This window comes from Borostomias antarcticus (assembly GCF_949987555.1).
Source record: "Borostomias antarcticus genome assembly, chromosome: 4".
NCBI classification, from domain to species: Eukaryota; Metazoa; Chordata; class Actinopteri; order Stomiiformes; family Stomiidae; genus Borostomias; species Borostomias antarcticus.
The window spans coordinates 31,129,895-31,144,563 of NC_140237.1; the positions used below are offsets into that span (position 1 = coordinate 31,129,895).

The 14,669-nt window shown below is 42.9% G+C and overlaps 1 protein-coding gene across 1 annotated transcript; it reads left to right on the forward strand.

Annotated features, from left to right (window-relative positions):
* Nucleotides 1–4,922: 4,922 nt before the first annotated feature.
* LOC311308483 (aminopeptidase N-like) lies at nucleotides 4,923–13,555 on the forward strand (the record flags this gene model as incomplete). The annotated part of the gene is made up of 20 exons (XM_084437444.1): nucleotides 4,923–5,527; nucleotides 5,907–6,049; nucleotides 6,300–6,439; nucleotides 6,668–6,794; nucleotides 6,883–7,037; nucleotides 7,179–7,292; nucleotides 7,431–7,574; nucleotides 7,672–7,737; nucleotides 7,956–8,021; nucleotides 8,108–8,286; nucleotides 11,058–11,134; nucleotides 11,245–11,378; nucleotides 11,493–11,548; nucleotides 11,633–11,780; nucleotides 11,907–11,998; nucleotides 12,186–12,296; nucleotides 12,399–12,566; nucleotides 12,669–12,809; nucleotides 12,924–13,005; nucleotides 13,391–13,555. 20 exons carry the CDS (start codon nucleotides 4,923–4,925, stop codon nucleotides 13,553–13,555), a joined length of 2,913 nt encoding a protein of 970 aa, XP_084293570.1.
* Nucleotides 13,556–14,669: the final 1,114 nt, after the last annotated feature.

The window sequence follows — 14,669 nt, forward strand, 5'->3', positions numbered from 1 at the left end:
AGCGACAAACTGGCTGGGGTTTGAAATGGTTTTTGGCTTGTCTTCCTAATTACAGACTAACTGCGGCTGTGCTCAATCAGTGGCCAATCAATCAATTTGGCCAGATGTAGTCCTAGGCTGGGGTTAGGTGGGGTTGCCAACAGTGAACTCTGATTGGTGGCGCTCACGCTGTTGCACAATAGGATTGTGGGTAGTGTTTTTTTTTTTTCCCCATACGAGAGCAATACTGTAGTTTGAGGGGGATGGGATGAGGACAGAATTCAAAATACGACAGAGGACAGAATTGAGATACTGTATAATTCTGAAAAATGTCACACTACATCTACCATGTCAATGAAATTACATTGGAGATGTTGCAGTGAATATGGGCATGGCTGGCTTCAGACAGATCTAACTAATAAAAGGATACATGTCACAGTATTAACACTGTAGGAAATCTGGATAAACATTTTAGCAGGTCTACATACTGTGATGAGAATGAGTTGGACTCTGGACTGCTTATAGATTCACCGAATGACTGAATTGATTGGATTGAACACAGGTGGGACTGATGAGAAGACAAGACTGGTCAGATGAAGAGATGCAAACAAGATGAACAGTAACAGTACCTGCTACAAGGAACACCCAGGCACACTCACACTCACGCTCACACACACACACACACACACACACTCCAGTCCTGGGCTCGGATCCCCTCACCCTAACCCGGGTCCGTATCCTTTTCCTACCTCCACCCTACCCCAACCCCTGCCTCTATCTGGGCCCAGGCACACTCACGCACATACCAGTGTTTGCCATACCTCTCCCATGATGCTCTTAGCCTTTCTTGCTCTGAAAATGTAATTTATTGCTCTATAAATGTTCTTAGCCGTTAGACAAATATATTCCAGGAGCTTGCTCCAGGTTGCCTGTTTTAATATCTGTGTTGCTTTTATGGCTCTGTGTGCTACTAACCTTGTTCTGCCTCCCCTCTCCCTAGTGCCTCTCTCTCTCCCTCCTATCTTCTAACCAGGTCCAGTGGATGCCCCACTGTCACCAGCAGACCACCCTGAGTCCGATAGATACCCCTGTGTCTGCCGTGGATGTCGTAGCATTTAGTTAACACACACACACACACACGTACACACAGACATAGACCAGTCCACTTCTGGCTTTAGGCCTGGGCCCAGTCCCCCTTCCCCTAACACGGGTCCGTATCCTTTTCCTACCCCCACCCTACCCCCGACCCCTGCCTCTACCTGGACCCAGGCACACTCACACACACACACAGACATATACCAGTCCTGGGCTCAGATCCCCCTCCCCTCACCCTAGTCCGTTTCCCATTCCTACCCCTGACCCCTGCCTCTCTCTGGGCCGAGGCACATTCACGCACACACAGACATACACCAGTGTTTGCCATGTCTCTCCTATGATGTTTTTAGCCTCTTACTCTGAAAATGTAATTTATTGCTTTATAAAATGTTCTTAGCCGGTAGACAAACGATCGCCTTGTTGAGAGGGGTCAGGGAATAATTTTTACAGCTCACTTATCTGGCCCCCGGGTGATACTGTTTTTTTGCTTCCATCTGGTTCTCTGTAGTTCTCTGTAAAGCGCATTGTGTTGCCTCTGGGTATGAAATGCGCTATACAAATAAAGCTTTGATTGATTGATTGATTGAAGAAACACGTTGGCCTGATCTAGCTTGAATCTGTACTAAGCATTTCAATAAATACTAGAGGGTGACTAACACAATTAAAAAATACAAATGAACTATAGTACTGTATACTGGGATACTCCTGTAAGGACAAACTGTGCATGAAGGCCAATAGCTAAGCTAAATGAAACTATGGGGAAGTATGCATGAGGTAGGAGGAAGGAGACAAATAGTCAGCAGAAAAGCCTGGACCAATTTTTTATATATATATTTTTTTTAAATCATGTCACGTCACAATGAGTATGCATTCACATTTCAGTCGAGATCACTTTAGTCAAAATTGACCCATTTATTTTGCATGCAGCAAATACAGCATATTAATTTTGGCGGTGTTCCCTGTTCGGGGGGGGGGGGGGCTGCCTTCCACAGCATGTGGAAAGCGCGATAGTAGGGGGAGGCGAAATCTAGATGTTCCCCCCCTCTGGGCCAGCTTGACCCAGAGTGCCAGAAGTGGGAACGGCATCGATTTAGCCCCCTGCCTCTATGACGATCAGAGTCGGCCGTGATCGGGAAGTTGCTCGGAGTCAAAGAGTGCCATAGGCTCTCCACAAAATGTTAAAGGCACCACAAGGTAAAATAAACCAAAGACTAAACAATAAAACCAAGGTACTGTACACACTCAACAAGTGGAGAACAAAAGATAAAGCTTACAAACTTGCAAGATGGCACAGGAAACACCAGGGACAATGAACAAGCTACAGCAAATAATGAACAGGCAAAGAACTGGAATGGGGGAGCTACATGTACTGTAGGCTATATATACACAGACTAACAAGACAGATGGAAACCAATCAACCAATCAGTGGCACAGGTGTCCTCCCAAGCAACCAATTTAGCCAGTTGTAGTCCGAGGGTTCGCTATTGGGGCGGGGTTGCCAACAACAATGTCTCTGATTGGTGGAGACATTGCATTTGCACTATAGGATTGTGGGTAGCGTATTTTTTCCTGTATGAACAGTAGTAGTTTGAGGGGACAAAATGAGGACAGACTTCAAAATACTGTAAAAAATTCAGCTTTTGAGATAAAATTCTGAAAAATGTCATTCTACATCTACCATGTCATGAAAATTGTCATTATTTTTCATGAATATTGGAGATTTATTGATTGAGTATTTGTGGTAGCTGCATACAGTACTGTTTACAGTAAAACATTTTGATGTGCTGTGGGCTAAATTTTTTACATTTAAAAAATCTGTGAAGATCATTGGTGAAGATGTAGTGTAGCAATTGGGGTGTCAATTGAACAAAAAATGTGGGAGGAGTAGGGTTTGATATGTTTTACATGTTTTTGAGAAAAACAGAATGATGGACTTCATCATTCCTGCATGCTCGAAGCATATGGACGTTTCTACTCACTTGGGGCATTTAAACTTTAGACTGTTGCTGTAGTGCCACCATCAGGACTATTTGCCCACAATGCCAGTTGAGAACTTCTGGCAAAGGACTGGACCTATGTGCAAAGTTTGATGATTTTTCATGCATGGGAAGTCACACTTCCTAGGAAGAAGAAGATTCAGCTTACAGCTGCTGCGCAGCACTGGGTCGGGGCTGGGCGTTTTGAGGAGGAAGAAGAGGAATTATTAAAATAAATAAATTATAAGCATGTTTATTCTGCATCACCTGGGGCTTGAACTCACAACCAGACACACAGGGAAGGTCATGTTCTTGTTGAGCCAAGTGAGCTGGCAGTTTGACCTAAAAAAAAAAAGTATAAATGTCACAGCTACCGTAGATATTTACACCGGAGTCCTGCATGAACATATAGTAGAGCTACAGTTCATACTGTGATGGGAATGGGTGGTGGGACTCTGGACTGAGCATGGATTCACTGATTGATTTGATTGAACACAGGTGGGACTGATTGAGATGTAAGCAGACAAAAGACTGGTCAGATGAAGAGATGCAAACAAGACGAAAAAAGAGTAACAGCTACAAATTAAAAATATTGTTTAGAAATCACAGTGGCTGACAATGCATTAGCATGTTTACTGTGCATCCCCCTGAGCTTGAGCTCTTGTTGAGCTACCTGCCATGTGAGAAGCCATAGATGGTTTCACACTGACTTAAACATCACACACAAGGCTTGCATGTAAATGTCACGGGTGCATGTAACATGGAGGTTCCAGCAGTTTCCACAAAATGTTTATTAAAATAAAGGCATCACGAGGGGCAAAAACCAAAACCAAAGGCTAAACAATAAAACCAAGGTATACACTCAACAAGTGGAGAACAAAATACAAAGCTTACAGAGTTACAGTACAAGTTGGCACAGGACAACACCAGGGACAACGCACAGCTACAGCAAATAATGAACAAAAATAATACAAGACATTGTCATTATTTTTCATTATTTTTCATGATTTATTGAGTGAGTATTTGAGGCAGCAGCATACAGTACTGTTTAAGGAAAAACATTTTGCTGTGCTGTGGGCTCAATTTTTTATATTTGAAGATCGTTTGTGGAGGACAGTCTGAAGATGCAGTGTAGCAATTAGGGTGTCAATTGACCAAAAAATTTGGGAGTAGGGTTTGATCGGTTTGACAGTTTTTGAGATAATCAGAGAGATGGGCTTCATAATTCCTGCCAGCTCAAAGCATATGGACGTTTCTGTTCACTTGGGCTTACGTTTTGGTGGTGTTTGCAAAGTGATAGCACGTACAGTACAGCTGATTTGTTATGATTTTTTTAAGTTTTGAACTTTAGACTGTTGCTGTAATGCCACCATCAGGACTATTGGCCCACAATGCCAGTTGAGGACTTTGGGCATAGGACTGGACCTATGTGCAAAGTTTTTTCATGCATGGGAAGTCAGACTTTCTAGGAAGATTCAGAATATTGGGAAATACAAGAGGGACCATAAGCTGAGACTGCCCAGCCCTTAAAAACATGGATGAAATGTACAACTGTGCAGTTGAAGTCTGAAGTTGTGCTGAGGGATCAGTTAGGTAAATTCATCATTCAGAGGGTTCACACGGACACAACTACACATAATGAGAAGTGTTTTTCGCTGACACAACAGACACCAATTAGGAAAAAATGTTTCTCTAAAGTATAAAGTGCAACATATAGTCAGCGCTCTCTTATCATGTTCATCTTTATGAGGGCTGTTTTAACTTTCAAGTCATCTCTGTCAGCTATTAACTTATGTGGTTCTCCACAGAAAACATAAATAGGAAACAGATCCAACTCTCACCTTTCACTTTTCTCTGCCTCTCCTCTGAGCCATGGGAAAAGGATTTTACATTAGCAAGGCTGTGGGAGTTGTAGGCTTCGTAGCTGGTGTTGGAGCTGTTGCTACCATCATTGCCTTGTCAGTTGTTTATTCTCAGGAGAAGGCTAAAAATGAAGCGAAGCCAACTGATGATGGGGTAGCCCCCACCACGACCGCTGCACCCCCTACCACCCCGACAGCCCCCAAGGAACCCTGGGACCACTACAGACTGCCTGACTCTTTAGCTCCTGTCTCCTACAATGTGACTCTGTGGCCTCGACTGCAGATGAACACAGAGGGCCTGTACATCTTCACAGGACATTCAGCTGTGGTCTTCAGGTGTGTGAAGGAGACAGACCTGATCCTCATTCACTCTAATAAGCTCAACTTTACCTTGTTTGATGGACACCAAGCCAAGCTGACTGGACTGGATGGAGCTACGGCACCTGGCTTGAAGAGAACTCAGCTGGAGGAGAAGACGCAGTATCTGGTGGTTCAGCTCAACGGTAAACTAGCAGTTGGAAAGTCATATGAGCTGTACACAGACTTTAAGGGGGAGCTGTCAGATGATCTCGGAGGATTCTACAGGAGTGAATACTTTGAGGACAAAGAGAAAAAGTAAGCATGATTTGACTATTTTTGTTAAGTTGTATTTCTGTGTTCAATATCTGTGTTGATCTAATCACTTTAGACTGAAACAAAATCATAATCCATGTGTCTGTCAACCAAGAGTGTAATAGTTTGGAAAACTGAAGAAAATGCATTTTTGGTCATTCTTTAGGGTACATGTGCCAACTTACTGGTACAATCAAAAAACATTTAACTATAGCACATTACCTTTATCTTTCAAGGTCAACTTCAGTAATAGCCTCGGCATGTGCTAATATGACATATCCAACAAAAATAGCATAACAATCTCTGGTCATCCTTCTCTAAACCTCAATTGGAAAACTCCCTACATGTAGCTGTGATGAAAAGATTGCTTTTCTTTTGTCAGAGTTGTAGCCACCACTCAAATGCAGCCGACAGATGCCAGGAAAGCCTTCCCTTGCTTTGACGAGCCTGCAATGAAAGCCATCTTCCATATGACTATCATTCATGCCCATGGAACTGTGGCTTTGGCCAATGCCATGAACTATGGTAAGGGTTCTGTTTTTTTTGCTTCTTAGATTATCCCTCTTATACCAAAGGAATGTACTCTAATTGGACAGTCTGCACATGCCTATAATCTGGCTATCATTTCTCTGTTTATGACAATCACTGCCAAAGGCTCATTCAGAAGTAAAACACTGTGCAGACTTGATTAGAATGTTTGTGGTAGTTGAGCCTGCTGTGTTGCTCACCTGTGTACCCTCAGAATACTCCCTAACCTTCTCTTTGTCCCGTATAGAACCTAGAAATGTTACAATGGATGGCGAGTCGGTCATCCAGACCAGCTTTGAACCCACAGAGGTTATGTCCACCTATCTACTGGCTTTTGTCGTCAGTGAATTCACATTCATCAGTACACCTGAAGAGGCAAAAGTTTTGGTACACATATTCTACTCAATTGTTACTGTCTGTGATAATTCATATTAAGCCACAGTTGTGATTTTTTTGTCAATTGAATTGAAGAACTGATGTGTTATTTTGTATGTTTTGATCCTGGAGTCAGGGTGAGACATTTTTGTAGCATGCTCTCTACTGCTATCTAGTGTTCTTAAAAGTGTAGTGCATCAATGATCTGTTTTCCTCTATTTTCTTCTCTTCTCACTCCAGATCAGAATCTGGGCACGCAGAAAAGCCATTGAGGAAGGACAGGGAAATTATGCTCTTGAAAAAACAGGACCGATTCTGGAGTTCTTTGAAGAGTACTATAACTCCAGCTACCCTCTGTCCAAATCAGGTAAAACTGTAATACCTATGCTACATATTTTGCGGCTCAGATTGCTTGAGTTAGAGATTACAATTTTGGATTGTCCTTTTCCTTGTAGATCAAATTGCCCTGCCTGACTTCAGTGCTGGGGCCATGGAGAATTGGGGCCTCATCACCTACAGAGAGACGGCCCTTTTATACAACCCTCTAATGTCCTCTAATGGAGACAAGGAGTGGGTGGCAACAGTCATCTCCCATGAGCTGGCTCACATGGTGTGTCTTACATTAGAGGGCGCTCATGACCCTCTAGGCTCACATGGTGTTTCTCACATTAGAGGGCGCTCATGATATTCTAGGTAGCCTTTTCATTTCTTACCATTTGTAGTTGTATGAATATCATTCATTCGTTCACAGTGGTTTGGGAACCTTGTGACCATGAAATGGTGGAATGACTTATGGCTGAATGAAGGTTTTGCAACCTATGTCTCCTACCTGGGGGCAGACTCTGCTGAACCCACATGGAATATTGTAAGACATATTTGTCTTTTTTTTCCTTTCTGTTGACATAATATGTCTATTAGAGTTCCCATTTTAAATGAATTCACCAATGATTCATCAAATCAATTTGAACCGTTTGTGTATGCCTTTGCTCTGTTCCGCATACAGAAAGATCTCACTGTCCTGAATGAAGTCCACGGGGTCATGGCTGTGGATGCCCTGGCTTCCTCCCATCCACTTTCCTCAAAAGAGGAGGACATTATGAAGCCGGAGCAAATCAATGAGCTGTTTGACTCTATCACTTACAGCAAGGTAGAGTTTAACGACCTTACTAGGAACCGTTCATATCTTTCAGGAAGCAGCTCTCATCATTGGACAGAAGTGAATCAGTCACCATGTGTTTTTGCAGGGGGCAGCAGTGCTGAGGATGCTTTCACAGTTCCTATCTGAGCCTGTCTTTGCCAAAGGACTTAGAGTGAGTATCCTCCTATTACTGGATGAATGGAGGAAAAACATCATAAATATTGATGATTACATTTTCCGTTAGAATTTCAATAATTTGAATGATTTCTTATAGTGACTTTTTCCCCAAAACGTTTACTCTTCATATGTTGTTGCATTAGAATATATTTTGCAGATCCAGATTCACTACTGACATCAAATCCACCATAATGTGCAGCAATATCTCCACAGACATACCTGAAACAGTTCCAGTACAGCAACACAGTCTACACAGATCTTTGGAGGCACCTTCAAATGGTAAAATCATCTTTGCGTCAGATTTTCATCAGATTTACTTGCAATTTATGTTCTGGATACTACTGAACCATTGTTGTTGTTGACAGGCTGTGAACAGCACCAGTCCAAGTCTAGAACTACCCCACTCTGTGGAAGTCATCATGAACCGCTGGATCCTACAAATGGGCTTCCCTGTGGTCACCATCAACACCAGCAACGGAACCATTAGCCAGAACCACTTTCTCCTGGACCCTGACTCTATAGTGGACAGACCATCTGAATTCAAGTAAAATGCTTTGTTATGGCAGGCAAAGATTCATTTTTTTCTACATTATAAAAACTAACAGTAAATTGTAACTGATAGATAGATAGATAGACAGACAGACAGACAGACAGACAGACAGACAGACAGACAGACAGACAGACAGACAGACAGATACAGTAGATAGATAGATAGATAGATAGATAGATAGATAGATAGATATATATATAGATAGATAGATAGATAGATAGATAGATAGATAGATAGATAGATAGATAGATAGATAGATAGATTTTTTATTGTCCTTTACAGGAAATTCATTTTCATGTCTGTACAGTGCTACACATAGTACAAACCCATTATCATACAATCCCCACATTGACACTACAGTCTCACATTTACATATAATCACCAGCCAAAATGTACACATACGCACACCTGTGCATACATTATTACACATTTCCTATGATGATTGAGGAGTTATTACCGTGGTGTCTTGTTGAGGAGTGAGATGGCAGAGGGAACACAGCTCTTCCTGAATCGGCCCCGTTTCCAGGCCAGGGCTCTGTATCCTGGCCCGATGGGAGCAGAGTGAACCCTGGGTGGAGGGTTTCCAGGCCAGGGTTCTGTATCCTGGCCCGATGGGAGCAGAGTGAACCCTGGGTGGAGGGTTTCCAGGCCAGGGTTCTGTATCCTGGCCCGATGGGAGCAGAGTGAACCCTGGGTGGAGGGTTTCCAGGCCAGGGTTCTGTATCCTGGCCCGATGGGAGCAGAGTGAACCCTGGGTGGAGGGTTTCCAGGCCAGGGTTCTGTATCCTGGCCCGATGGAAGCAGAGTGAACCCTTGGTGGAGGGTTTCCAGGCCAGGGTTCTGTATCTGCGGCCCGATGGGAACAGAATGAACCCTGGGTGGAGGGTTTCCAGGCCAGGGTTCTGTATCCTGGGCCGATGGGAACAGAATGAACCCTGGGTGGAGGGTTTCCAGGCCAGGGTTCTGTATCTGCGGCCTGATGGGAACAGAGTGAACCCTGGGTGGAGGGGGTGACTGGGGTCATGGGGTCATGTGCTATGGGGTGAGCGTTAGGTGTGATGGCTTGGTTGTTGAGGTCGGAGAGGTTGGGGGTGGGGAGGCCGATGATTTTAGAGGTGGTGTGTGTGATACGGAGGATTTAAAAGTAGTCAGAATTGGAGCAAGTCTTAAATCTTCTGGAAATGTATTCCAGCTTTTTGTTGGATAGTAGCTAAATGCTACTTCTCCATGTTTTGTTTTGACTCTGGGGACAGGCTAACAAACTGGTCCCAGATTACCTAAGAGCTCTAGAGGATTCATATTGTAAAACATTTCAGTGATGTATTTGGCCCTAACACAGTGATTTAGTAATTTATAGATGAGCAGCAGTACACTGGGAGCCAATACAGGGATTTGAGAATTTGTGTAATATGTTCACTTTTTTATCTTTTATAACTTTGGCAGTGGCATTTTGAATAAGCTGTAGCTGCCTGAGAGCTTTTTTTAGGGAGACCTGAAACGAAACCATTACAATACTCTAACCTGTACCCAATACTAGAAAGCAGGGATAGTTTTATTGTGTTAGTGTTAGTGACAGGCCCCAAGGCTGACTGGTTGACAGGGAACAGCTATCAAATTTGACAAGTTTGCAATGTGAGAGGAATTCACTTTGTTGACTATACTACTAGTCACAACAAGAACGGAGAAGGTGCCAGGCACTGACCTAGATCTTCTTACTTGGGAAAGCAAGCCGGCATATTTTTCACTTGGGTCCAGCTGATAATGAGAGCATTTCTGGGTACAATACTGTACGTACAGTCCTCAGGATCTCAGTTATCTTTGCCTGCCTTCATATCAGCGCTGCTGCTGGAACATACTGTGCCAATGGCAGTGGAGGACGAGGAGGGGGGTGGTGGTGTAATAGCGAGTCCTGAGAAGGTGGGGTGAGGTTGGGGGATGACCTTGATTCTGGGCCTGGGAGGATGTAGAGGGGGGGGTAATGTTGTGTCGTGGCAGAGGCTGAAGCCTCGGGGCGGCGAAGGTCGTGAGCTAGCTCAAACAGATTGGAGAAGAGATCGAGACTGGGGATGAGCTCAGTGCCAGCATTTACCAGTTGCTCCATTTTATAAGTAGGCTCAAGATGGAGGAGAGGGATAGGGTGGAGGAGGATCTGGAAAAATGTAGGGGGAAGGTGGCATCGATCCGGTGACATGGAGAGCGTCTGATGCCCAGGGCTGTGGTCTGACCTGTGAGGGTTTGGTCTGCAGTGTGCCAGGTTGGGGTGCACCAGGGCGTAGGGCAGATGAAGGGCAGAGAAAACTGTCCATTAACAATTTTACACCAGGCCTGTTTGGGCGGAGGCCATCTGCTTTGAAAAGATGATTGCGACCCCAGAACCGATTTTAGTTGTCAATATGCTGCAGGTTCTGGAAAGCCATGTGTTCAGTCCAATTAGCCAGGTGAACTTATTACTTCTGCTAACTGTTGGTAGGGGTCCACTGATGAATGATTCAAACCTATAGAGTGGTGGGGGGATGTTGTGATGTCTTTTTTTGTTGTTTAAAAACACCAACTCCCATCTTCTGTCCCAGCCTGACCCAGGGGCTAATCACAGCCACAGTGAGGCTGTAGTAAAAATATAAGCAAATGAAACTTACACAAATATAAGCAGATAAAACGTTCACATAAACCAATAAAAACGGGCTTGCTAAGCACCAAGCAGCAGCACAAAGCAACACAGTATGTGCTGATCAGATGTGTGTGTGTGTGTTTGTGTGTTTCCCTAGTTATGAGTGGTTTGTTCCAATAAAATGGATCAAGTCTGGTGAACATCAGAAGCAGCACTGGCTACTTAAGAAAACAGGTGGGATTTTGATGTCATTTCACAGTGAAGATTCCTTTAGAAAGGCTTGTATCTTCATTGATTTGACATATTATGCTATACGATTTGGGTTTTTGTAAATATTTGTACAGATACTCATCTACCAATGAAAACAAATGGACGTGAGTGGGTGTTGGCGAACACCGGTGTGTCTGGGTTCTACAGAGTGAACTATGACTCGGACAACTGGGAACACCTCCTTAACCAGCTGGCCTCCAACCACCAGGTAACACATCCTCAATATCCATTGATACCTCTGCCAACCTCTGACGTGGCATTCAAGAAGACTATGTTCTTTCAACTGTAAAATAGTCACCTCTTAATATTGCTTATCGTTAAGGTTATCCCCGTGATCAACCGAGCTCAGATTATTGATGATGCTTTCAACCTTGCAAGGTGAGTTCATGTCTGCTTATCTTGCCTTCTGTCACTGGGTTTATCATTGAGGAGTGATGCTCTCATTTGTACTGTCCTCTTCAGGGCAAAGACGGTGGAGACAATATTAGCTTTGAGAACAACCAAGTTCCTCATCAATGAGAGAGAGTACATGCCTTGGCAGTCTGCCAGTAGGAACCTGGACTACTTTTTCCTCATGTTCGACCGTACTGAAGTTTATGGACCAATACAGGTATGTGAAACATAACAATACCCTCATAACTCATGAATGTCATGTTTGATTGATGGGATGCAAATGTAGAATGCAGAGAATACATAAATTGGTTGTGAGCAATGTTATGATCCTGTCATCATCCAGGCTTACATCAACAAGCAAGTCACACCTCTATTCAACTACTTTAAAAATATCACTGCCAACTGGACCAACATTCCTGAAAATCATACTGACCAGTAAGACAAGCTATTGCTAGTGCAAGCTATTTGTTAGTGCAAACAGATGGAGTGGACATTTTGTGATAATGATGTTATATGATTCTAAAACCATTCATTATAATTCAAAAACATATCTAACATATGACTGTCATGCATGTGGATTTGATTTTCAGCTTTTATCACCTTTCTACCTCTTTCTCCTCAGATACAACCAGGTCAACGCCATCTCTATGGCATGCAGTACCGGTGTGGAGGGCTGTGATACACTGACCACTGGCTGGTATAAACAGTGGATGGACAACTCCACTCATAACCCGTGAGTTGCGCTCAAAGATCCTTCTCCTCCTGGTGGTAAAGCTCTTCTCGGTTGTGACCCCGCTCCTAACTGCTGCCACCTTGTTTGTGCGGTCCTGTCAAGGATCCATCCCAACCTGAGGTCTACCGTGTACTGCAGCGCCATAGCAGCGGGAGGGGTTGAAGAGTGGGACTTCGGCTGGGCCATGTACAAGAACGCCACTATAGCCTCGGAGGCCGACAAGCTGATGTACGCTCTGTCCTGCGCCAAGGTGCCCTGGCTATTGAACAGGTAGGGAGAGAAGGCCTTCCGCTCTTCAACGAATAATAGGCCGTTGGTGGGTTTTTGATGGTACATTTAGCATGGCTTCGATGTGGTCATGTTCTGTTTTAGGTACTTGCAGTATTGCCTGGATCCAGAAAAAATCCGCAAACAGGACGCCACCTTTACAATTGGTTATATCGCTGGCAATGTTGTTGGGCAGTCTCTGGCCTGGGACTTTGTCAGAGCTAACTGGGACTTCATATTCAATGAGTGAGTAGCACTGAACGGTATTCAGTACTGTGCTTGCTGACTTATGTTCTTTTACATGATTAATGTTTGATGTTGTGCGTTTGACAACATTGTTTCCCTCATCCTCTACTGTAGCTATGGTGGTGGTGGACTTTCATTCTCAAGGCTAATTGATGGTGTGACCAGAAGGTTCTCCACTGAATTTGAGTTCAAACAGGTACATTGAGGACATTTTGTGGTCTGAATTTGCACTGCTTTGCCAGCCTTTAAAAAAAATGAATTTAAAAAACAACAACTTATGTTGTATGTTGAAGTTGGCATTTTTATGTGTGGACCCCATGAAGAATAGTTGCTACTAATGGTAGCCTGATATCAGACAGAATGGTCAACTTGTTACACTCCATTGAGAACTTCAGCAAAGTTTTAGTTGGAGGATTTGATCGTGTGAACCCAGGCTAAACTAATGGGGGTCTAATTAAACAAATATATAAACAACAAATAAACATATAAGTCACCTCAGTAATTCAATTCATGGAGATAAGTGTAATACTGTGTGCTGATGACATCTGGTGTAATGTTTTCTTATTTCTGTTCTCACATAGTTAGAGCAGTTCAAGGAGGACAACCTTGCTGCGGGCTTTGGCTCGGCCACCCTGGCAGTGGACCAGGCTCTGGAGAGAACCAAGGCTAACATCAAGTGGGTGGAAGAGAACAAGGCACAAGTGCTGAAATGGTTCACCGATGAATCTGCTTCAAGAACACATTAACTAAACACATTAACTTAAAGTATATATTAATATACTTAAATTTATGTGAAGTTAATTTATATAAAATGTGTATGCATTTCTAAAGTATTGCAGTCTATTCTATGACAAGAGCCAATACAGTTTACACACATTTTCAATGTGATATTTCTATAATGTATTCTATGGTGAAGATATTTTGAACCAATACAATTTATATTTTGAGTGATGGAGTGATGAACTTTATAATTCCTGCCAGCCCAAAGCAGGTTGAAATGTGATATCATGTAGGCTATGGCTGATCTGTAATGAATTTTTGAAGTTTTAAAGTAGACCGTTGCAAATTGAGGACTTTGGCATACAAAGTTTGGTGATTTTTCATGCATGGGAAGTCAGACTTCCTAGAAAGATTCAGAAGAATATTGGCAAATACAAGAGCTACCTGGCCCCTAATGAACATTCATGAACTGCACTCTACAGTATGAAAGTTTATCAAATTTATCTGATAATGCATGTTTTACTTTTTGGTTGCAAAGGTATATATATATTTTTTTTTAAACATTCAGAACTGTTATCACTTCCACAAAGGTGTCACCATGGGACAGTCAAACTCACTCTACAAGAAAAGCAATAGCTTTCACTCAGAAGATGGACCTATGTCACATGACAATTTGACACTACGTGACTCTCACAAGATAACACATTAAAAATGCTTGTGCGATACTGCTCAGGTTTTTTTTTTAATACAATTTACTAATACGTTTTGTGAAGTATTGTGTTCTACATTTACTTGTATGAAAATGTGCTATATATTGTAAATAAAACTGACTTTTGACAGGTTGCAGCTAAATAACCGTAGGCAAACTGATTCATTAGAAGGGTCCTAATGCAGTAATGCTAAACTCTACTGGCCTGTTTGTTAGCTTACAGTATATGGATGTTAGCCAGAACTACTCCAGCTCATGTACTGCGATAGACAGACTGATTATTATGTTGATTTAATGTCATTATCTGACACTCCCAGTTTCCTGGCTGGACCTTGACTCTTTCACAGTGTAACTCATGGTGTAACTTATTCTGTCTTTTGCAGATGGTTACAAGTGTAATTGCAAAGTTGCCTGTTCCTCTAACCTCAACC